This window comes from Gadus macrocephalus, chromosome 17, assembly GCF_031168955.1.
Source record: "Gadus macrocephalus chromosome 17, ASM3116895v1".
Classification (NCBI taxonomy): Eukaryota; Metazoa; Chordata; class Actinopteri; order Gadiformes; family Gadidae; genus Gadus; species Gadus macrocephalus.
Genome location: NC_082398.1, coordinates 3152781 through 3176826, shown reverse-complemented (window position 1 = coordinate 3176826; position 24046 = coordinate 3152781). Strand labels below are relative to the sequence as shown.

General features: G+C 41.1%; 1 protein-coding gene and 1 long non-coding RNA gene across 2 annotated transcripts; one reads left to right on the top strand and one right to left on the bottom strand.

Annotated features, from left to right (window-relative positions):
• Positions 1-290: 290 nt before the first annotated feature.
• LOC132445433 (Kv channel-interacting protein 4-like) lies at positions 291-3169 on the bottom strand. The gene is made up of 4 exons (XM_060035416.1): positions 3044-3169; positions 2847-2951; positions 2685-2747; positions 291-2343 (listed from the first exon to the last, which is right to left on the bottom strand). The coding sequence occupies exons 1-4, from the start codon at positions 3140-3142 to the stop codon at positions 2296-2298; spliced, it is 315 nt and encodes a 104-aa protein (XP_059891399.1). The 5' UTR covers positions 3143-3169; the 3' UTR covers positions 291-2295.
• A 9615-nt stretch (positions 3170-12784) lies between these two features.
• LOC132475647 (uncharacterized) lies at positions 12785-17219 on the top strand. Its single transcript, XR_009529948.1, has 3 exons — positions 12785-13303; positions 13388-15270; positions 15870-17219. It is a non-coding gene; the product is annotated as an uncharacterized LOC132475647 (long non-coding RNA).
• Positions 17220-24046: the final 6827 nt, after the last annotated feature.

Here is a 24046-nt window from a genome sequence, read left to right as displayed (position 1 = left end):
TATTGTCGTTCTTATAAAATGTACTCTACACAACTGGACCTAAATGTCTGTCGGTGTACATCCTTTAGTATTGTAGTCTAATTCACAAACTGACCCCGGATTTAATGCGAATAATGAATAATGAATAACCCCGAATAATGCCCCGTTTTCAACATGCTCCCCATCAGCTTGAACTCTACTGAGTCCAATCTCCAGTTGGGTGTAATATCCGCAGCACCACAAGATGGCAGTGTCACACCAATTTTTGTCTCGTCACGTTAGTTAATTTCAGCACAATAATAAACCAAAAACAGTTTTGTTTCTGTTTTAATTGTTTTTTCTTGAATAACCCCAGGCCCAAACCAACAAATGTTGTTAGGGCAAAATAGTATCATGTGAGGGGCTGAACTAGAAAAAAATATCGACAAATGTGGTTATACAACTATTTCTGATTGGTAATGAGTCCCTTATCAAGAAATTGTCCAGCCTGAAAATATTTTGTAAATGAGTTAACAAACCAGGCGCAAAGTATTATGATAAAATATTTAAATGTACCACCTCCAGAAATGTTTTGATTTCCAAAACAGTCTTACATGAAAGTCATGGGATGAAACACCAGCCGTAGTATATTCAACCATTTTCTCAGACAAACACAAATACATATCAAATTTTTAAATAGAGATGTGTTGATCAAATTTACATTTCCGTAAGGGTCAAGGCATAAAAAACAAAACAAAACAACGCAATGAAAAAGACGAGTCATCTCTTTTGACTTAACAATGAACACGTTGCCTCTGCTCAGAAACACAATTTCAAGTACTCCTCTCAAAAGGGAAATGCATGCTTAATCAATAACGAGCATGCCTCATTCAGAAATTAATGTAGCGTTTTATCTGTTTGCATTTCCTAAAAACTAACTTTTCGTGGTTAAAAGCATTTGTAAGAACCAACACAGCTGGTATCTAAATTATATGAATACAGTTTTCTAATTGAGACAGAGGGCCATTTGTCAACTGTTAAGATCAAGTATTAAATAAAGTAAAGGTTTAGCCAGCAGGCCTTCTGCTCGGATTAGTACTCCATACCAACATGGCAAGGAAAAAGGATGAGAGGGGCCAAAAGCACATTTACCCAAGATCGAAAGAGACCTATACAAACTACCACATAGTAAGAGACTGACTGAAAACAATCGTTCAAACAACACTCTCACTAAAACACGCAAATAAGTATGTGTAGCCAACATTTAAAAAGGCTGTAAGATAATCGCTTGTAATACTGTACAACTGGCAATCGATTAACCAATGGCAACAATGCCATATAAATAAACTCAAGCCATTGCCTTTCGGGGGAAAAACAGCAAAATGAACCCTTTTGAAACTCATAGAGGAATTACGGAAAGTATGCATCAAGGTAATACACATCAGATTAAATGAAAAACATTGAAAGCAGCCTATCTCTGGTTAAGATATTGTTTAATTTTATACTCATGGTAAATATATATTTATATGTATCCCTGTGCTTCTGTTGATAAAGTTAGAATTGAAAGGTCTGATTTCACACAATTTCTGCGCGGTCTCCTTCTAGTTGGCAAGTAAACACGAATAAAGTTCAAAAGTTTTTCATAGAGGTTTTTATCTAAAGCAATTAAATCATCTGTAATATGTACAATATGAAAAATTGTACAATCTAAGTTCTGTGAATGCTCACTTTGGGGAACACGGTACAGACCACATCGTGTAACTTATGGTAAGAATGTTCCAGAAACGTTGAAACTCTGACGGAAACTGAGTTTCAAATATAAAATCAATAGGATAATCGTTAGTTATTTCCTTAATGTTAATTATGAATGGATTATATCACAGTGATTTTGATCCTTCAAAGCAAATACTACGGCCAACAGAAAAATAAATAATCTCTTGCTATGACTCTTGTTCTCAAACTACACACTCATCTTAGTGATAAAACTCCTCGGTCAATAATGCTGAAAGCTGACCCGGGTTATCGCTTGCAAAGAAACACAATGTGACCGTAAACATAGTAATTATTCCTTGTTGTGAAAGGTATTCCTCCCAGGCAACACGTGTACCATTCAGGAATGAAACAAAGTGTTGAACATTGATCTAGAAATGTTAATTATTAATAGAATGTCATTTTGAGACTGCTTCCACCGAGTGGGCGTGAAACGTTGAAACGTGGGTCTGCTCCCTACAGTCCAGACCGGGCAGAGTGGAGCCCGGGTGAAGATTATGAGGATGAAGACCACGACGGCGTCCCCCCCCCCCACCATAGCCTCGGCGGTCATATCATCTCCACGGTTTAGATGACGTTTTCAAACAGATGCATCGACCGCATGATGTTATCGTCCTGCGGGATGAAATAACAGGTAGAGAAGTCCCAAGTTGTCAAATTAAAAATATATATAAATGAAACACATGTGCCACACTGTTCGCTGTTGCTCACTTTCAAACAAGGCATCTACTAAAACGACTTAGCTTTTCGTGCTTGTTTTAAATCACATATCCTCACCACAGAGCTTGATTTCACCATCAAAGTAACGAAAGAGCGACCTTATTTAAACTAGGTAGCCAAAACAACAAGCCGCCCCCAATTATTTTGATTGGTATCAACAGCAGAACAGAATTCACCCTTCACAACATTACACTCAAGCCTCGCAGAAACAGACGCTCTGAGAAGACATCTCTTACATTTTGGCAACAGTCGATGAACTCATCGATGGTGACCACGCCGTCTTTGTTCTTATCCATTTTCTGTGGGGAGAACAACATAGTGAGTATAGTACTACAGAGTGTTGAGTATCCCTCCGTGTGTGTGGGTGTACTAAGATAGAGAGGCTCCAGGGTCCTTGCCTGGAAGAATATCTCCACGTGTTGATGCGGTGTCTCCTCTTTGAGCACCGGATACGTGCACTTCCCCATCATGTCGTAGATCGCCTTCATGATGTCCAGCATTTCCTGGAACACATTTTAGATGGCTTATATATTTATAAAAGCCACAACCGCAGCACTACAAAAACTTAAGTGTGTGTGTGTTTGTGTGTGTGTACCTCTTTGGTGATGTAGCCGTCCTTGTTGATGTCGTACAGGTTGAAGGCCCAGTTGAGCTTCTCCGTGATGGTTCCCCTCAGGAGGATCGAGAGGCCCATGACGAAATCCTGACGTTTGAAACAAGATTCACAATTTGGGTAACGGTTTCAAAATGCTTTCGAAAATATGTATTTTTTTTAAGCACATTTTTTGTAAAACTGGAAAAGAAAGAATTTCAAAGGATTTTATATGCTAGAAATATTATCACTAGAATTCTAAAGGGTAGGATTAATTTCAAACAATTATTTAAAGGTGACGAGACATTAATTAAAAAAACTATCTGAAAATGTAAGTGAAACACGCTCAACCGAAAAACAACAATCATATCATATCATATTGTTTAAACGATCATATTGTTTAAACGAGGCAAGCACTGTCTCTTTCGTGATAAAATGATGAGTCATGTCTATTCTAACGTCAACTACAAGTAGAACTTCCCAGTATCTCAGACTGTGTAGCTCGGTGGCGCAATGGAGAAAGACGATGTGAGAAAGAGGAGTTGTAAATATGCCATGGCGGCACTGTTAAAGATGTCGGTGTACGTCAAGTTTGTGGATAAGGCACAGGCTTCCCCTGTGGTGCAGAAGTCTGACGGCACGATTGTGAATGATTTGATGTCGACCTCGATGCCTAGCCAAGCATATGGATCGAGAGGGAGAGGACATTCCCAGGTCTCAAAGCTGCCAGGCTCTCTACAGCAACCCAGGAAGGGCTGGGGGTGAAGCTGTGAACGGGACTTCTCCGGACAGTTTCGGTTTAGTTTAGGCTCCTACTAGATTGTTGGGCCAGTTTTTGGCTTTAGTGTGTACTCCAGGGTTAGTTTCTAGACTGTTCTTTAGTTTGTAGTTTGTCTTTTCCTGAAAGGAGAATGGGAGCTTGATGGCTCTGTTGGATTGTGTACTGAAGTCCAAGAGTAAATATGTTTTGTGAGACACAGTGGTAACAATAAGTTTATGCACCCATGCTAAAGTTGACTAAAAATAGGAATAAAAAAATCATCTTTTGGAAATCGATTGACAAATGAGGAAAAAATCCATCCTTTTAGGCCACTTACGATACATTATTCATTCATAAAGAAAATTGGTGGCCTTAAAGGTGGGATTTTTCCTCATTTGTTTAATTAAGGTATTCCTTTTTGGTAAACTTTAGCATGGGTGCATAAACGTATTCTTTCCACTGTATATGAGAAACGTCATTGTTAAAGAAAAAATGTTGGAAAGGAATACATAGGTATGTAAAATTTGAAAAATAAGTAAAAAATATACATGGGTTGGGTGTTTCACCATTATGCTGTTCCCTCTATGGTTTTACGGTATAGGTTAGCGTGTGCCTGGTTAGGGTCAGTACTGACGTCTTTCTTTTCTTGATGCTAACATTAATTCTAAACAGCATTTTACGAAGTAGCCTATAATAGGAAATGCTCAAAGGTAAATCAGTGTAATTGAACACTTACTGTAGCTGTTTATGGGTAAAGTAGCAACGGTGATGGACCGTACGAAACGCCCTATCCATTGTATGGGTCTGTAAAATGCTAATCAAATGTATTTATTAAGCACCTTTATTAAGGCAAGGGGTTGGGGGGAGATTTATGTTTTATTTATGTTTTTTACGTGCCTGTCTACGCTTCAAACTCGTGCAGATTGCAGAACATATGCAACAGCGCCCCCTGGGGTCACACTTTTCGGCGGGTCGCAGAAATCCTCCTGTTCTTATGTCTATGTCTATTCTTCTTGGTCATTCCCACTCACCCATTCATTCGGAATGACTGTTTGTGCAAATTAATTATTGTGAATTAAGTCATGTTGTTGTTACCCCTTGTGTTTTTTTCCATGACGACCAATAAAAAAGTGTTACCCCTCATGTTTCATTTGATAAAAACGACAGTGTTACCCCCTATGTTTTATTCGATACATTTCGACAGTGTTACCCCTTATGGATTTTTCATGACGACAGATAAAAAACGACAGTGTTACCCTTTACGTTTCATTTGATAAAAACAACAGTGTTACCCCTTATGTTTTTTCCCATGATGACCAATAAAAAAACAAGTGTCATGTTTCATCGTCACAGGTAGCAATACAAAGAGGTTATAACTCCTCCCCCGTCACAGGTAGAGATAGAGGGAGAGATTGTGGCCGTTTCTCAATTCCTAGCACGCGTACTACGGACTCGATGACTTGCAAGCACGTACTTGGCAAGTCCGTACTTCAAGCACAGACTTGCGAGCACGCGAGTACGTACCTGCAATTGGAACAGCAGCGGACTCGATGACGTCACCACCTCTGCTCGTCCGTTAACTGTGCTACGGCCTCATTTAGGCATCTACTACTACTGAACAATATAAACAAATGATATAAAACAAAATCCCAGCCTCTTTCATTTTCAAATAGTATGTAAATATTCTGAATAAATCAAAATTGAAAAGATATGCGTGTCCTGTCATGTGTATAAGCTATACACACACGACTTTATATATATATATGTATATATTATTATATTATATATTATATAAATATAAGTTAAGAGTAACTTAAGCTACAGTTGTGCGTCTTCTCCATATTGTCCGCCATCGTACTGCTGCGAGTGCGAAATGCATCCTGGGATTTATAGCGATTGCAAGCACACACGAGCCACCTCCGATGCATGCTCGGTGAAACGGCGAGATCGAGCACGCTTCAAGAACACAAAAATTCTGTGTTAATTTGGAATAATCTGTGTTGATTTGTGGGAGGAGTTATAATGTGTGACGGGGGAGGAGTTTGGAGCTTGCAGACACTTTGTAGGTTCGGGTTCCCCGCTCAGGACCAGGGTTCAAGAGGTACCTTAATGGTTACATCTTATTTCTCAATCATGTGAATGGTAAAGTCAAGTATAACCTCCAAGCATGCTCTGGTAAGTGTCTTGGTGGTGCAGCGGTCAGGGCTGTCGGTTAACGCTCTGTAGACTCAGGTTCGAGTCCACGCACGCACAGTTAATAAGCATGATGAGCTTTCAGACACTATGTAGGATCAGGTGCCCTGCTCAGAACCGGGGTTCAAGAGGTACCTTAATGGATGCAGCGTATTTCTCTATCATGTGAATGGTAAAGTCAAGTATAACCTCCAAAAACGCTCTGGTAAGTGTCTTGGTGGTGCAGCGGTCAGGGCTGTCGGTTAAAGCCCTGTAGACTCAGGTTCGAGTCCCTGCTCACCCGGCCACCCGAGGTACCTTGATGGATTTATCTTATTTCTCTATCATGTGAATGGTAAAGTCAAGTATAACCTCCAAACATGCTCTGGTAAGCGTCTTGGTGGTGCAGCGGACAGGGCTGATGGTTAACGGTTAGTTAAAGCCCTGTAGACTCAGGTTCGAGTCCCCGCTCACACAGCCACCTTGGTGGCTGTAAAGTCAAGTATGACCTTTGGAAAAGGTAAGCCACCATGGTGGCTGTAAAATCAACTATGACCACCACCAAGGTGTCTTGGTGGTGAAGCGGTCAGGGCTGTTGGTTAACGCTCTGTAGACTCAGGTTCGAGTCCCCGCTCACACAGCCACCCGAGGTACCTAAATGGATTCATCTTATTTCTCTATCATGTGAATGGTAAAGTCAAGTACCTCTTGAACACACTCTGGTAAGCGTCTTGGTGGTGCAGCGGTCAGGGCTGATGGTTAACGCCCTGTAGGCTAAGGTTCGAGTCACCGCTCACACGGCCACCAAGACGTGAGTACACCAAGGTCGGCACACCACCACGTTGGCGCGTACGGCAGAACCCCACCCCCCCCTCTCCGGGGGGGGTGGGGGGGGGAAAAGAACTAAAGGGGTCTTGCTACTTGCGGTAAGGACTAAAGGGGTCTTGCTACTTGCGGTAAGGACTTAAGGACTACTACTATTTTACTTTTAAAAAGTTTCATCAAAAAGGGAAACATTTTAAAAGTTTCTTTTTTTAATCCTTTTTTATCTTTTTTTTTAATCTTTCTTATTTTTTTATCCTTTTTTTTTAATCTTTCTTATTTTTAATCTTTTTTTTTTATCTTTCTTTTTTTTTTATCTTTTATCTTATATTTTATATATCTTTTTTTTTTCAAAAGGAAGATACAAATAAGATAAAAGAAAGATCTATAGATCTTTCAAGAAAGATAAAAAAAAAAGATAAAAAAAGATAAAAAATAAGAGATAAAACAAAAAGATAAAAAATAAGAAAGTAAAAAAAAAAAAGATAAAATATAAGAAAGTTAAAAAAAAAGATAGAATATAAGAAAGATAAAAAAAAATAAAAAAAAAAATAAAATATAATAAAGATAAAAAAAATAGAAAAACATAAAAAATAAGAAAGATAAAAAAAAATATATAAAATATAAGAAAGATAAAAAAAAAGATTGAATATAAGAAAGATAAAAATAAAGATAGAATATAAGAAAGATAAAAAAAAATAAAAAACAATATAAAATATAATAAAGATAAAAAAAATAGAAAAACAAAAAATAAGAAAGATAAAAAAATATATATAAAATATAAGAAAGATAAAAAAAAAGATAGAATATAAGATAAAAAAAAATAAAAAAAAATATAAAATATAATAAAGATAAAAAAAATAGAAAAACAAAAAATAAGAAAGATAAAAAAATATATATAAAATATAAGAAAGATAAAAAAAAAGATAGAATATAAGAAAGCTAAAAAAAAATAAAAAAAAATATAAAATATAATAAAGATAAAAAATATAGAAAAACAAAAAATAAGAAAGATAAAAAAATATATATAAAATATAAGAAAGATAAAAAAAAAGATAAAATATAAGAAAGATTAAAAAAAAAAAGATAAAATATAAGAAAGATAAAAAAAAAATAAAAAAAAATATAAGAAAGATAAAAAAAAAAAGATAAAAAATAAAGAAAGATTAAAAAAAAAATAGAATTTTTTTTAAATGTTTCCCTTTTTGATGAAACTTTTTACCGCAAGTAGCAAGACCCCTTTAGTCCTTACCACAAGTAGCAAGACCCCTTTAGTCCTTTCCCCCCCCCCACCCCCCCCGGAGAGGGGGGGGTGGGGTTCTGCCGTACGCGCCAACGTGGTGGTGTTCCGACCTTGGTGTACTCACGTCTTGGTGGCCGTGTGAGCGGTGACTCGAACCTTAGCCTACAGGGCGTTAACCATCAGCCCTGACCGCTGCACCACCAAGACTCAATCTAGTGCGTGTTTGGAGGATATACTTGACTTTGCCATTCACATGATAGAGAAATAAGATGAATCCATCAAGGTGGCTCGGGTGGCTGTGTGAGCTGGGACTCGAACCTGAGTCTATAGGGTGTTAACTAACCGTTAACCATCAGCCCTGACCACTGCACCACCAAGACACTTATCAGAGCATGTTTGGAGGATATACTTGACTTTACCATTCACATGATAGAGAAATAAGATAAATCCATCAAGGTACCTCGGGTGGCTGTATGAGCTGGGACTCGAACCTGAGTCTACAGAGCGTTAACCAACAGCCCAGACCGCTGCACTACCCAGACGCTTACCAGTACATGTTTGGAGGTTATACTTGACTTTACCATTTCACATGATTGAGAAATAAGATGTATCCATTAACGTATCTCGGGTGACCGTGGGAGCAGGGACTCAAACCTGAGTCTACAGACCGTTAACCATCAGCCCTGACCGCTGCACCACCAAGACTCTATCTAGAGCGTGTTTGGAGGATATACTTGACTTTGCCATTCACATGATAGAGAAATAAGATGAATCCATCATGGTACCTCGGGTGGCTGTGTGAGCAGGGACTCGAACCTGAGTCTACAGGGCGTTAACTAACCGTTAACCATCAGCCCTGACCGCTGCACCACCAAGACGCTTACCAGAGCGGGCTTGGAGGTTATACTTGACTTTACCATTCACATGATAGAGAAATAAGATGTATCCATTACGGTACCTCTTGAACCTACATAGTGTCTGAAAGCTCTTCATTCTTATTAGCCGTGCGTGCGTGGACTCGAACCTGAGTCTACAGAGCGTTAACCGAACATGCTTGGAGGTTATACATGACTTTACCATTCACATGATAGAGAAATAAGATGTATCCATTACGGTACCTCTTGAACCTACATAGTGTCTGAAAGCTCTTCATTCATAAGACCCCCCACCGTAGGAGTCAAACCGATGACTCCAGAACAGATCCTCAACAGCTCAAACACCCGGAGGGGACGTTTTGATAAAAGTTTCTCCTTTACTTTACTACAAAAATGTTGAACACCCACCTGGATTCCAGGTGAGAGTGTGTCAGGTGAGAGTGTGTCAGGTGGGACTCGAACCCAGGTCTCCAGAACTGATATCCAACAGCTCTCTCACATGCGCCACCGAGACACTTACTATGATATGGTCGAAAGTTATAGTTGTCAATGACATTTTATGCATCTACAATGACAGTGTTACCCCATATGTTTTTTTTTTTTTTTTTTTCAAGACGACCAATAAAAAAAACGACAGTGTTACCCCTTATGTTTTTTTTCAAGACGACCCATAAAAAACGACAGTGTTACCCCTTATGTTTTTTTTCAAGACGACCCATAAAAAACGACAGTGTTACCCCTTATGTTTTCAAGACGACCCATAAAAAACGACAGTGTTACCCCTTATGTTTTTTTTCAAGATGACCCATAAAAAACGAGTGTTACCCCTTATGTTTTTTTTCAAGACGACCCATAAAAAACGACAGTGTTACCCCTTATGTTTTTTTTCAAGACGACCCATAAAAAACGACAGTGTTACCCCTTATGTTTTTTTTCAAGACGACCAATAAAAAACGACAGTGTTACCCCTTATGTTTTTTTTCAAGACGACCCATAAAAAACGACAGTGTTACCCCTTATGTTTTTTTTCAAGACGACCCATAAAAAACGACAGTGTTACCCCTTATGTTTTTTATCAAGACGACCCATAAAAAACGACAGTGTTACCCCTTATGTTTTTTTTCAAGACGACCAATAAAAAACGACAGTGTTACCCCTTATGTTTTTTTTCAAGACGACCCATAAAAAACGACAGTGTTACCCCTTATGTTTTTTTTCAAGACGACCCATAAAAAACGACAGTGTTACCCCTTATGTTTTTTTTCAAGACGACCCATAAAAAACGAGTGTTACCCCTTATGTTTTTTTTCAAGACGACCCATAAAAAACGACAGTGTTACCCCTTATGTTTTTTTTCAAGACGACCCATAAAAAACAACAGTGTTACCCCTTATGTTTTTTTTCAAGACGACCCATAAAAAACGACAGTGTTACCCCTTATGTTTTTTTTCAAGACGACCCATAAAAAACGACAGTGTTACCCCTTATGTTTTTTTTCAAGACGACCCATAAAAAACGAGTGTTACCCCTTATGTTTTTTTTCAAGACGACCCATAAAAACGACAGTGTTACCCCTTATGTTTTTTTTCAAGACGACCCATAAAAAACGAGTGTTACCCCTTATGTTTTTTTTCAAGACGACCCATAAAAAACGACAGTGTTACCCCTTATGTTTTTTTTCAAGACGACCAATAAAAAACGACAGTTACCCCTTATGTCTTTTTTCAAGACGACCCATAAAAAACGACCAATAAAAAACAACAGTGTTACCCCTTATGTTTTTATTCATGACGACCAATAAAAAACGACAGTGTTACCCCTTATGTTTTTTTTCAAGACGACCCATAAAAAACGAGTGTTACCCCTTATGTTTTTTTTCAAGACGACCCATAAAAAACGACAGTGTTACCCCTTATGTTTTTTTTCATGACGACCGCTAAAAAACGACAGTGTTACCCCTTATGTTTTTTTTCATGACGACCGCTAAAAAACGACAGTGTTATTAGCATTATGTTTTTTTCATGACGGCCGATTAAAAAACAACAGTGTTACCCCTTATGTTTTGTTTGATGACGGGCGATGAAAAACCACACTGCTACACCTTATGTTTAATTTGACAACCGATAAAAAAATTGACAGTGTTACCCCTTATGTTTTTTTCATGACGACCGATAAAAAAAAAGTGTTACCCCTTGTGTTTTTTTTCATGACTATCAAATAAAACAACAGTGTTACCCCTTATGTTTTTTTCAATGACGACCGATAAAAAACGACAGTGTTACCCCTTATGTTTCATCTGTCTAGTGAAGGGATCCATACTCTCACACATTCATTTCGAATGACTGTCTGGGGGACTGGATGGCTGTGAATGAGTGCACTCATTCACAGCCATCCAGTCCCCCAGACAGATACAAATACAGAATGTACAGAAGTATATTTAGATTAAGATTGCTCTTATCATCTTTATTGTCATACATATGACCTGTCACATTGATATTAAATCCTGTACGGCGAATAAAAATACTTAGAAGTGTAAAATAATAACTTTTCTGTACAGGGACTTCAACTGAGAAATCGACGCTTCCAACTTCATCAGACGAAACAGTAACGTCTGAACAATTGGCTTCTCAAACAAAGGTTCAAACTTCAACAGCAGATCCATTGACTTCTGCATCCATAGTTCTGACTTCAACAGATGAACCATTGACTTCTGCATCAACAGTTCCGACTTCAACAGATGGACCATTGACTTCTGCATCCACAGTTCTGACTTCAACAGATGAAACAGTTACTTCTGAACCACTGACTTCCAACTACTGTTCAAACTTCAACATCAGAGCCATCGACTTCTGCAATCACAGTTCTGACTTCAACATCAGAGCTATCGACTTCTGCATCCACTATTCTGACTTCAACAGCAGATCCATCGACTTCTGCATCCACATTTATGACCTCAACGAATGGACATTTGATTTCTGCATCCACAGTTCTGACTTCAACAAATGGAACAGTGACTTCGGACCCACTAACTTCTCAAATGACGGTTCAAACTTCAACAGCAGAGCCATCAACTTCTGCATCCATAGTTCTGACTCAAACGGATGTACCAATGACTTCTGCATCAACAGTTCTGACTTCAACAGATGGAACAGTGACTTCTGCCTCTAGTTTTTCTTTCATGACGACCAATAAAAAATGACAGCATCACCCCTTGTGATTTCTTTGAGAACTAACGACACTAATGACATTTTATCAATTATTTATTTTATAATTGATAAAAAACGACAGTGTTACCCCTTATGTTTAAATTGATAAAACACAACAGTGTTACCCCTTATATTTTATTTTGATAAAATAAAGTAACATTAACCTTATGATTTTTTCATGACGACCGATAAAAAACAGTGTTACCCCTTATGTTTTTAAGATAAGAAAACACCAGTGTTGTCCCTTAAGTTTGAATTGATAGAAAACGACAGTGTTACCCCTTAAGTTTTTTTATGAAGAATAGTGTTACACCTTAAGTTTTTTTTCACGACGACCAATAAAAAACGAGAGTGTTACCCCTTGTGTTTCCTTTGAGAACTAACTACAGTCTTACCCCTTTATTTAATAATTGATCAAAAGCGACAGTGTTGCCCCTTATGTTTTATTTGATAAAACACGACAGTGTTACCCCTTATGTTTTATTTTGATCAAATAAAATAACATTACCCTTATGATTTTTTCATGACGACCGATAAAAAACAACAGTGTTACCCCTTATGTTTTTGAAGATAAGAAAACACCATTGTTGTCCGTTAAGTTTGAATTGATAGAAAATGACAGAGTTACCCCTTATGTCTCATGTTTTTTTCATGACGACCAATAAAAAAGAAGACAGTGTTACCCCTTATCTATATTTAAGCAAAAAAAACACCACTCTTGCCCCATCATTGGTTCGACCCGTGGTTAAATTCATCAGACTTATCCGTTTCACCGGTTCGTCAGGGCCCATGAGATTGGTCTCGATAATGTTGTGTCCTTTCCTCGGTTTCTACGGTTGTTGAATTCGGCGGAACGGCTTTACATCTGAATAGTAATATGAGAAAAGAAGGTCAGGTTATGCAAAGGACTACAATGACGAGCATCAAAACAGACTACAGAGGCAAAAGTACAAGAAAGCAAGACATCGGCGATCACAACTAACTAAAAAACACTAACCCTTTTTTTTTTTTTCAAATATGAATATATGCCGCAACCCCAATATTAACAAAATATGTATAATTCCTACATTCATTTCTCTTTATTTATACAGGCCCGGCAGAAGGTTCCCACACTTCATGGAGGAGGCCAAACAAATGGCGGCTGGACTACTTCCACCAGTCTCCAGACTGAGGCGAAAAAGAGAAGTGAATGACGTTTCCAGTGACGGAATACAAATAATATATTGTATAGGCTTAATATTAATTTTGCCTGTTTGATTCTTTTGACAGTGAGTTGGAGCTGATGGCAGTTAGCATGAAGAAGCTATATCTTTAAGCTTCTGTAGATTATTTGTTAAATAAATTGTGAGGAAACTTTGGTGTGGTTATTCTTCAATGTATATTTATATCAAATTATGATGATATACTTTGCAAAAAATGTAATTTGATTCTATCAGAAATATATTAAAAAAAATTACTTCATTCTAATTACTTAATTCTAATGGTCAATTACTTAATGAGTAAAGTGTATAATACACAATTCCATTAAATAATTGTCTACACCCTAAATCAGTTTATTCGTCTATATAACGTTAACAAAATTAAGCTATAAAAAAAGCTTACTGACATGTCATAATATTGTTTTATTCTAATTTTTTGGTCTAATAAGTTTAAGAACGCAAAGAAAAAATCCTGAGGTATTTGTCTAAATAACGTTAAACCTTTTTTAAGCTCTAAAAATGGTTACTAACGTGTCGAAATATTTTTTTATTTCTATGTTTTGTTAATTCAAGCGATAAATAAATTTTTTTGTCTCTAGAAAAAATAATCGGAGGTAACTTCCGTCCAGCCACAGTACTTCTGTCCCGCCTGGGTGTTCTGTCATGCCAGGGTGTTGTTCTCCGGGGCTGCTGTTGGATACTATTGGATTTCTGTGGCAAGGAAGGCGAAATCATAGGAGTTGAACTTCGGTTGAGATCTTTGAACAGAAAACTATTAAAAAGAAAATATGCATAGATAAAACGAGTAGGCCTATAGCAACGTTAGACTTGCCTGCAAATAAAAATATATGCTGCAACTCAATACTTGCGTTTAAAGTTGCTCGTCGGACTGTAAACAATTACACGCCGACGGATGAGGAATTCTAGCCCCGGATATCCGGCACTACCGGTGCCCCGGATATATCGTCCCCATAGGTAGGTCGTTGTCATCAGAGGTTGTCATAGCATACGTTTCGAGATTGGTGTTCCATGAAATACTATTTATGAAATTAAATAAACCAAACAGCAAGTTAAGATTTTGACTTCGTTAATGGAATAATGTTACAACTTAAAAGACATTCCCACACACGCTATGTTTCACAGTCAGTCAACGCCTGCCCTCTGATGGACAAAACGAGAACTGCGGGCAGTATATTTTTTGTGGCCAAATTACATACGAGGAGAACTTCGGTTAAGCTCTGAAAACATATAACTACACATTAAAGCCGGAAATACAACAGCAACGCCGCTGTTTTTAAAGTATTGATTTTATTCATATAATAAACTTATAAATTAAAAACATTCCCGAACGCCAATAATCACAGTCAGTCAACCCCTGCCGTCTGGTGGACAAAACATGAACTGCAAGCAGTATATATATATATTTTTTGTGGCCAGGAACGCAAATAGATTCGAGGTGAATTTCGGCTGGGCTCTATTAGCAGAAAACTGTATTCAAACGCATATGTGTAAATAAAACTAGTATAGCAACGTTACACATATACTGCAACGTTATGCAGTATATTTTTGGTGGCGAGGAAGGCGATTTCATAAGAGTTGAACTTCGGTTAAGATCTATAAACACAACTGTATCTATTACTAGATTTTTGGGCTCATCTTCAAATAAAGATATAAACTCTAAATCCAAATTTGCATTCAAGTTGCTAATCCGAGATTGCCGTTCAGCAATTTTACAGGCTGAAATAAAACAGCAACACCACTATTGGTATGATTTCTAGTTTATTCATAGAATAAAGTTACAAATGAAAAACATTCCCACGCACACACAGTTCAGGTCAGGTGACCCTCCATCCTTCCCAGTGGTCAGGTCGGAGGTCACTTGCTGGTGGGCTTGTATGGGTCGGACCAGACCTTGACCCCTACAGCGCCACAGGGAAACAACAAGGACAAACGGTAAACGGACTGCATTTATACCGCGCCTTTCTAACTAGTGGCCACTCAGTGCTTTACAATATAGGCTAACATTCACCCATTCACACAGCGATGGCAGAGTCAACCACGCAGGGCGACAGCCAGCTCCTCAGGAGCAGTCAGGGTGAGGTGTCTCGCCCAGGGACACCTCCACACTCCTGAGCCACATACCGCCCGAGAGATGAGATTAGAACCAACTCACGCAGCAGTGCAGAACGTTGCCGGTTCAATTTGCACGATTGACCACTGGGTGCTCTTAGCCCAAAGCCATTTCAGCCTAGATATATGATGGATAGATCAGTCACACACAACACTAAGGGGGATGGTGCTGAAATGGGCCTCTAGATGAACACCAAGTTGTTTTTAATAACATGTGAATAACATGTTGTATCTCTCGAGATTGTCTTGATGAATCACTGAAGACCAGAGGCAGGTTATAAATGTGTCCAGAACACAATGCACCAATAGGATTAAAAAATAAATGTAGAATTTAGTCAACTCTCTCTTTGATGATGATCCTATATTATCACGTTTCCTTGACACTTGATGTCAACCCAATGTCTGCGTCTTCCTGCATGAAGCCTGGTGGTTAACCTCTGCTTACCGACTGGTTGGATGTCAGCCTGGTTAATCCCGTCCCGGTTCACCTTCTGGACCTGCCCTGAACGAAAAAAAAGGGGAAAAGTCTGTTTACAGTCGTCAAACCTATCAGTTTCAAAACCAGAATGTGCATCAACATCAGGACCCTCTTTAATTCACTTATCATCACTGTGTGTGTGTGTGTGTGTGTGTGTGTGTGTGTGTGTGTGTGTGTGTGTGTGTGTGTGTGTGTGTGTGTGTGTGTGTGTCACTGTAGTCTTCCGTGTGGGTCAGTGGGTGGAAGAAGATGGGGTAAAACGCAGCGGCCACCGCCGTGACGAACCCTCCAAAGATCAACGTGATCCTGGTGTTCCTCGACATCTTCTCTGCTGTCACCTCCGACGTGTGTGTGTGTTTATGTGGGAGTGGATGTGTTCCGGTGAAGGGGTCAAGGGGTCAACAGTGTTGCCAGATTGGGCTAGATTTCCCCCCCGATATTGCAATAGTGGCTGCAGCCAAATTAGGCGGTTAATCTGAACGAATCTGGCAACACTGGTAGTGGTACTTCTGCATCCACAGTTCTGACTTCAACAGATGGACCATTGACCTCTGCATCCACAGTTCTGACTTCAAGAGATGGACCTTTGACTTCTGACAAACTGACATCTCAAACTACGGTTCAAACTTCAACAGCAGATCCATTGACTTCTGAACCCACAGTTCTGACTTCAACAGGTGGAACAGTGACCTCTGCATCCACAGTTCTGACTTCAACAGATGGACCATTGACCTCTGCATCCACAGTTCTGACTTCAACAGATGGAAAAGTGACTTCTGACCCACTGACTTCTCAAACTACGGTTCAAACTTCAACAGCAGAGCCATCAACTTCTGCATCCATAGTTCTGACTCAAACGGATGTACCATTGACTTCTGCATCAACAGTTCTGACTTCAACAGATGGAACAGTGACTTCTGCCTCCAGTTTTTTTTCATGACGACCAATAAAAAACGACAGCATCACCCCTTGTGATTTCTTTGAGAACTAACGACACTAATGACATTTTATCAATTATTTATGTTTTAATTTATAAAACACGACAGTGTTTTATACATTTCCTTATGTTTTATTTTGATAAAATAAAATAACATTACCCTTATGATTTTTTCATGACGTCCGATAAAAAACAACAGTGTTACCCCTTATGTTTTTAAGATAAGAAAACACCAGTGTTGTCCCTTAAGTTTGAATTGATAGAAAACGACAGTGTTACCCCTTAAGTTTTTTTACGAAGAATACAGTGTTACACCTTATGTTTTTTTTCACAACGAACAATAAAAAACGAGTGTTACCCCTTGTGTTTCCTTTGAGAACTAACGACAGTCTTACCCCTTTATTTCATAATTGATCAAAAGCGACAGTGTTGCCTCTTATGTTTTATTTGATAAAACACAACAGTGTTACCCCTTATGTTTTATTTTAATAAAATTACCCTTATGATTTTTTCATGACGACCGATGAACAACAGTGTTACCCCTTATGTTTTTAAGATAAAAAAAACACCAGTGTTGTCTGTTAAGTTTGAATTGATAGAAAATGACAGTTAGCCCTTATGCCTTATTTTTTTTGTCATGACGACCAATAAAAACGACTGTGTTAGCCTTTTAGTTTTTTTTCATTACGCCCGATAAAAAAGAAGACAGCGTTATACCCCTTATGTTTTTAAGCAAAAAAACCACCACTCTTGCCCCTTAAGTTTGAATTGATAGAAAACGACAGTTTATCCCCTTGTGTCTTTTTCATGACTTCCGGAACAAAACGACAGCGTTAGCCATTACGTTTGCTTCCATGATGACGACCGATAAAAAACAACAGTGCCTTAGGTTAGCTCACAGCTCTCTCCAATTACCCACGGAGATTGTAAAATTAATATTAACAGAGTGCACACCACTGCACACTGATCAATAATCAATAAAGAGCATATCCATGACATTACAATGGATCCAGTGTAGGGTGCTGGCGAATTATCTCTTCCTTTGAGGGCGACCAGTGCCCACCACAAGATGGCGCTCCTTCACCGACCGCCGTTATAACCCAGCCTTTACCCAACCTTGCTGGCAGAGGTTGAGTGAAATGCTTATACTTCTATATTTCTTTTACAGGAATCATTGTGAAAGATGTGAAAAATCCCAAGTTGCTGGATTACTGTGCAAGGTGGAAAATATTTACTGCATCCAGTAAGCATGATTGACAGATGGCAGCTCTCCCACATTATTGTCGAACCCTCGCTCAAATGTCAGAAATAATATCAACAACCACGGGATGAAAATACATTCTGCTGTTGATTTCCCATGCCACTAATAGTTCCATCTCTCTCTCTCTCTCTCTCTCTCTCTCTCTCTCTCTCTCTCTCTCTCTCTCTCTCTCTCTCTCTCTCTCTCTCTCTCTCTCTCTCTCATACACTGCAACTTGGGAAACATATATAAATCCAAACAACGGTAGGTTCAACAGTTCATTTATCGGGTGCACTTTAAAAAATGAAATGTTAAAAAAAATAAACAGCTTTTGCTCACATCAGTCTGTGATCACCCCCTGTTCCCAATGATTATTGAACATGCCGTTTATCTCCTTTAAGATGTCTGCAGGCAGGCTATCTAAATAGGGGGAAATAAATGCAATCCCTGCACTGCATGACCGCTTTCTGAAGCCATCGGTGTCTATTTGATGTATGCTCCGTAGATGGCAGTGTTTCATCGCTTAAAAGGTAGAGTGAGTGAGTGAGTGAGTGAGTGAGTGAGTGAGTGAGTGAGTGAGTGAGTGAGTGAGTGAGTGAGTGAGTGAGTGAGTGAGAGAGAGAGAGAGAGAGAGAGAGAGAGCGAGAGAGAGAGAGAGAGCGAGAGAGAGAGAGAGAGCGAGAGAGAGAGAGAGAGAGAGAGGAGAGAGAGAGAGAGAGAGAGAGAGAGAGAGAGAGAGAGAGATGCTGCTGTGTACACCAGCCTGTGAAGCCTCCAGTTGGGTGCAGTTTATGTCATATCCTGTGAGTGAGGAGTATATTCTGGGGTACCTTCTTCTATCGAGTTGTCCTCGATAGAAGAAAGATACTACGGAAGGCCAAAAGGTTCTAAATTATGCCTAATTTAGACGTACGTTTATGTATATCGCCGTGTAGTTGAGGGAAGAGTGTGTAAAAACTGTGTTTTCTTATTTCGCAGATTAAATGGCGAAACACAAAACAACACCGTAATGACTGTTGAAAGTTGTATTTTACCTCGATTTATATCACTGCACGTCTTAAATTAGGCTTCAACCCTTTCACCTTTTACGAAAGGGTTGTTGTCTTTCATGGTGTGAATGTGTGTGTGCGCACATTGTGGGCGTGTGATGCTTATTCAGATGCAACCATCTGGTTAACTAGGATGATAACATGCATAATAATGAGCATCATAATTCTCCACAATGTTTATAAGTACAGGACTCTTATTACAGTCCTGCACTGTGTTGCACCACCCAATTGCCCTGTCTGGGCTTATTAAAGATCTGATCTTAAACCATCCATCAGCAGGTTCATGCAGGAAATGATACCATAATATTGTTGGAACAGTGATATTATTCATATTCAGCTACTTGTACGATCTTGCTCTGTTTTTTAGGATGGATCAATTCATACTCCTCCACATTCCCTCTCAGATTGAACATCGATGAGAAATCACCGCGTCGATACCAGGAACGCTCCCCCTTCGGAAAAGTGAATCCATACCAGCGAACCCTGACCACAAATACCCCCTCTCTATCAAAAGTGATGCTGAAGACAGCATCCCCCCCCCACCCTACCCGCGGCCCCCGTGCTGAATACCTCTGGAGGGCGTAGATCTTGAAGCAGCTTCTGGGGGTGTCACGACAACCACCGTCACAACACCACCCAGCAGTGAGCCGCCCAGCTAGCTGGGGCTCACGCGTGCGGCCGGGAGATATACCGTCAATCAGAGACGCTGCCGAGGTCTGACCCCAGCCCCGCCGGCGGCGGCGGCCACGCAGACAGACACACGGGTACAGCCACCCACACACAGACACGCACATGCACGCACACGGGTGGAACAACTCATATGCACAGTCACGCACGCACACATATACACACAAGCGCAAGTGCACGTGCAGACACACACACACACGTGCACACACACACACACAAACACACACACACACACACACTCACGCATGCACGGACACACACACACAAAGACACATACACACACAGACCCACGCAGGTGCAACCACACACAACCAAACACACACACACACACACACACACACACACACACACACACACTCACTCACTCACTCACTCACTCACTCACTCACTCACTCACTCACTCACTCACTCACTCACTCACTCACTCACAATCACACACACACACACACACACACACACACACACACACACACACACACACACACACACACACACACACACACACACACACACACCAACAGCACGTGGCGCAATGGCAATAAAGTTGAAAAAGTTTCCGTCTCGCATGGATTGGACCGGGGGCTAGTTGCATCCAAAACACCCCCAGACTTGAGGGGCGGCGGGGGCGGGCCCGGTGGGGGGGTGAGGGAGGGGGTGGGGGGGGGTACGACGCGAGCGGAGAGTACAAAACACGATGCATCACCGACACATTAAGTATTGATGTTCAGCGGGCCGGGCGGCGGGTGTCTGTGTGTAGTTCTCTCTGATCGTTCATCATAGGATTGTACCTGTCACTCCCCCCCCCCCCCCCCCTCCCATTTCACACCTGTACTCTTTACAAACGAGGCAGCGCTGCCTGTCCGCTGAAACATCACGGGAGCGATCGGAACGTCGCTCATTCCGCTCGGCCGCGAGTAAAACCGACGTGTGAACGACGACGGCGAAGGTGTGTCACGAGACGACGCCCCCGGGACAGACGGACAGACGGGGTGGCGGAGTCCGGGGCGGAGACGCATCGCCAAGGGTAGGATTACAGACGGCCTTTGAGAGACCAGTACGTTATTTCCGTCTATACATTCTGTGTGATGAATCACTGCCGGGAGGGAACGACCATTGTGTGTTTACTGCGTTTCTGGTGGTTTATTTTTTCGGGCTGAACGAAATTGAACTCTAGTTTAAAGATGACGGTGGTGAGTCATCAACTTCCGTCTTACATTTAATTTAACTTTCCCTTTTTTTCCCTTGTGTTTCTGTACTAGGAAAACATCGGACATGTAGTGAGAATGAAATAAAAGTTCATGCCCACGGCAATTAATCACTTCGATAAGAATTACGGACAAAAACACGCTTTTTATGCTCAGGATGTTCCATCTATCAAGTCCATTGTCCTGCTAAGGAAAGCTGGTTTAAAAGTCTGCCACTCTGACCCAGTGGGTCCGTGAACAGCCAGCGGACCGGCCCCTAACTTTACGAAGCAAAACACAGTTTACAGTGTGCCATTTCACATCCACTCTGAGGTCGGGGGTGCAGTGCCCCCCTTGCGGCCCCCCGACAGCCAGACCCTGCCCCCCCACAGAGTCCCCATGCCCCCCCTGACCCACAGACCTGCGCCGCGCTCCCAGACCTGCTCATTAGTCGGAGCAGAGGTCAGAGCGAGCCATCTGTCCCGAGTTTAGGGGCCAGAGGAGAGCCTGCCATGACACTTTTACCCTCCCGCTGTTTCTCTCTAGCTCCGTCACCCTCTCGCTCTCTTTCACCGTCCCTCTCTCTCTCGCTATGTCACCGTCCCTCTCTCTCTCTCTTGCTATGTCACCGTCTCTCTCTCTCTCTTTTATCGTCTGACTGTCTCTCTTTTACCCTCTCTGTCACCATCTCTATTTCAATGTCCCTCTCTCTCTCTTTCACCGTCTCTCTCTTTCACTGTCTCTCCCTCTTTCACTCACTCTCTATCACTGTCTCTCCCTCTTTGACTGACTCCCTTTCACTTTCTCTCCCTCTTACTTTGACTTTTTCACTGTCTCTCTCTCTCTCTTCCTCTCACCATCTATCTCTCGGACCCATTGCCTCCCTCTCTGCCCCAGACCATATCACTTCCCCTCATGCTGCATCCTTCTCTGTAGAACTTTTTTCGATTTATCACACTGCACTTTTTTTATGCGTCTCCTTCCCTTCCATCCACCCGGTCTCTCGATCTCTCTCTAGTGAGCCATCTCTTCCCCTCTCCTTTACACTCTCACACACTCTCTCTCTCTCTCTCTCGCTCTGTAATCCTCCTGCCACCTCTCTCTCTCTCTCCATTTTATATTCTCTCTGTCTCTGTCTCCCGCTCCGAAAGTGAAAACCTCTCCCTAGCTTTCTTTTAAAGAACTTCAACTCATGTCATCTCCCAGGCTCTCGCTCGCGATGTGTTGTACTGTATGTAGAGAGAGAGAGAGGTTGAAGTCTCGGATCGACAACAAATAGGACCAGGAATCGGGCGCTATTTGTAGGCAGTGGGAGTCGGCGGAAGAGCTAAAAGGGCCGCTGTGAATTCAGGTGCAAGGGAGTTTTTGTGCTTTGTGGCGCGACATGAAGAGCCAGGAATAAGGGCTGCGTCTGTGCTCGCGTGTTAAGGAAGCAGGCGGCTCCGTGCGTAGGCCTGAGTATATCCTGCTCCCTGTGGAAGCTGCTTTTTAAAAAAGGAGCGATATATATATATATATATATATACGGAGCGTCTCGACCAACGTCGTCCCGCAAAAGAACAGACGACGAAAAAGAGTTGGCGAGGAGGGAGAGTGACGTGCTGAGCATTACTATAAGGAGCTGAGGTGGGACAAAATGTACAACACAGAGGAATGAGAGAGAGATGGCTAGAGACAAAGGTTAAAGAGAGATGGCTAGAGACAAAGGTTAAAGAGAGAGAGAGAGAGAGAGAGAGAGAGAGAGAGAGAGAGAGAGAGAGAGAGAGAGAGAGAGAGAGAGAGAGAGAGAGAGAGAGAGAGAGAGAGAGAGAGAGAGAGCAGGATGGGGACAAAGGTTAAAGAGAGAACGAGATAGAGATAGAGAACGAGAGAGAGAGATAGGGGTAAAGTAAGGGACAATGGTTAAAGGAGGGAGAGAAAGAGAGGGAATGGGAGAGGGAGTTAGAGGGAGAGAGAGAAAGAGGGGGAGAGAGAGAGAGATAGAGAGAGAGAGAAAGAGTGAGAAAAAGTGAAAGAGAAAGACAGAGAGAGAGAAAGAGAGAGAGGGAGAGAGAGAGGGAGGGAGCGAGAGACCGTCTTTGCGACGCTGTCGCCTAAAGCCCACTCCCCTTGCCACGGCGTTCCTCTCACGTGTCGGTGCGGCCGGAATGAGGACGGGGACGTAACCACGGCCGCTCGTAAATCACAAACGCGAGGCTTTTCAGGGTTGGGGAAATTTTTCGGAGCGATAAATGAATGTCATCACTTAATCACCGCTCACCTTCCCGTCTCCACAGGTGAACTTCCCTCGTTGACCGCACCCTACTACCCCCCCAACCCCCCCCCCCCGTCCCAGAATGTAATCGCGATGGAAACCGAAGCCCCCATCTTCAAGAGCCTAGTGGCAGTAATGTTGAAGAACCTTTCCTTAAACGTGTCAAGGTTTTGTGTTTTGAGGAAAAAAACATTGCTCATAATAATTTAGGATGTAAAAATGACTCATAATTAATAAGTATTCGATATTCTCTCATGTGTATATTATGAAGTACATTTTAAAACAACCCTAATAGCTATTCCAGTCCCGTGGCGTGAAAGAGAATCTCAGGTTACATTGAAAGTAGGTCATACGTCCAATTATTTCACCGTGATTCAGAGCGCATAATTCACTACCTAATTGATCACAGTCACAGAAAAAGGAAAAAACAAAACAGCTACTAACCCTTTAGAAATAACTATTCCATTCCCCATTCTGACCACTAGGGGTCAGTAACGGGACACGTGGAAACTGATGCTCCGTGGGAACACAGAATGACTCGCAACGACTGTACTCCAGATAGGGTATAGCAAAATAAACAACCCAACGACCTGCCTACTCTATTTTCCTCGTGATTATCTGATTCCTGGAGAGGCAAATACAGCCCTGCTCCTTGCGCAAAGGGCGCAAACATTAACGTTGTCACGTTTCACGCACAGCCCCGCAGACACACACGCACGCGTGCACACACACACACACACACACACACACACACACACACACACACACAC

Coding starts and splice junctions, on each gene's coding strand:
- LOC132445433 (XM_060035416.1), bottom strand. CDS start 3,142: ATGGGCCTCTCGATCCTCCTGAGGGGAACCATCACGGAGAAGCTCAAC. Junction 2,748..2,846: donor ACGTGGAGATATTCTTCCAG/GCAAGGACCCTG, acceptor TTCTCCCCACAG/AAAATGGATAAGAACAAAGA. Junction 2,344..2,684: donor TCATCGACTGTTGCCAAAAT/GTAAGAGATGTC, acceptor TTCATCCCGCAG/GACGATAACATCATGCGGTC.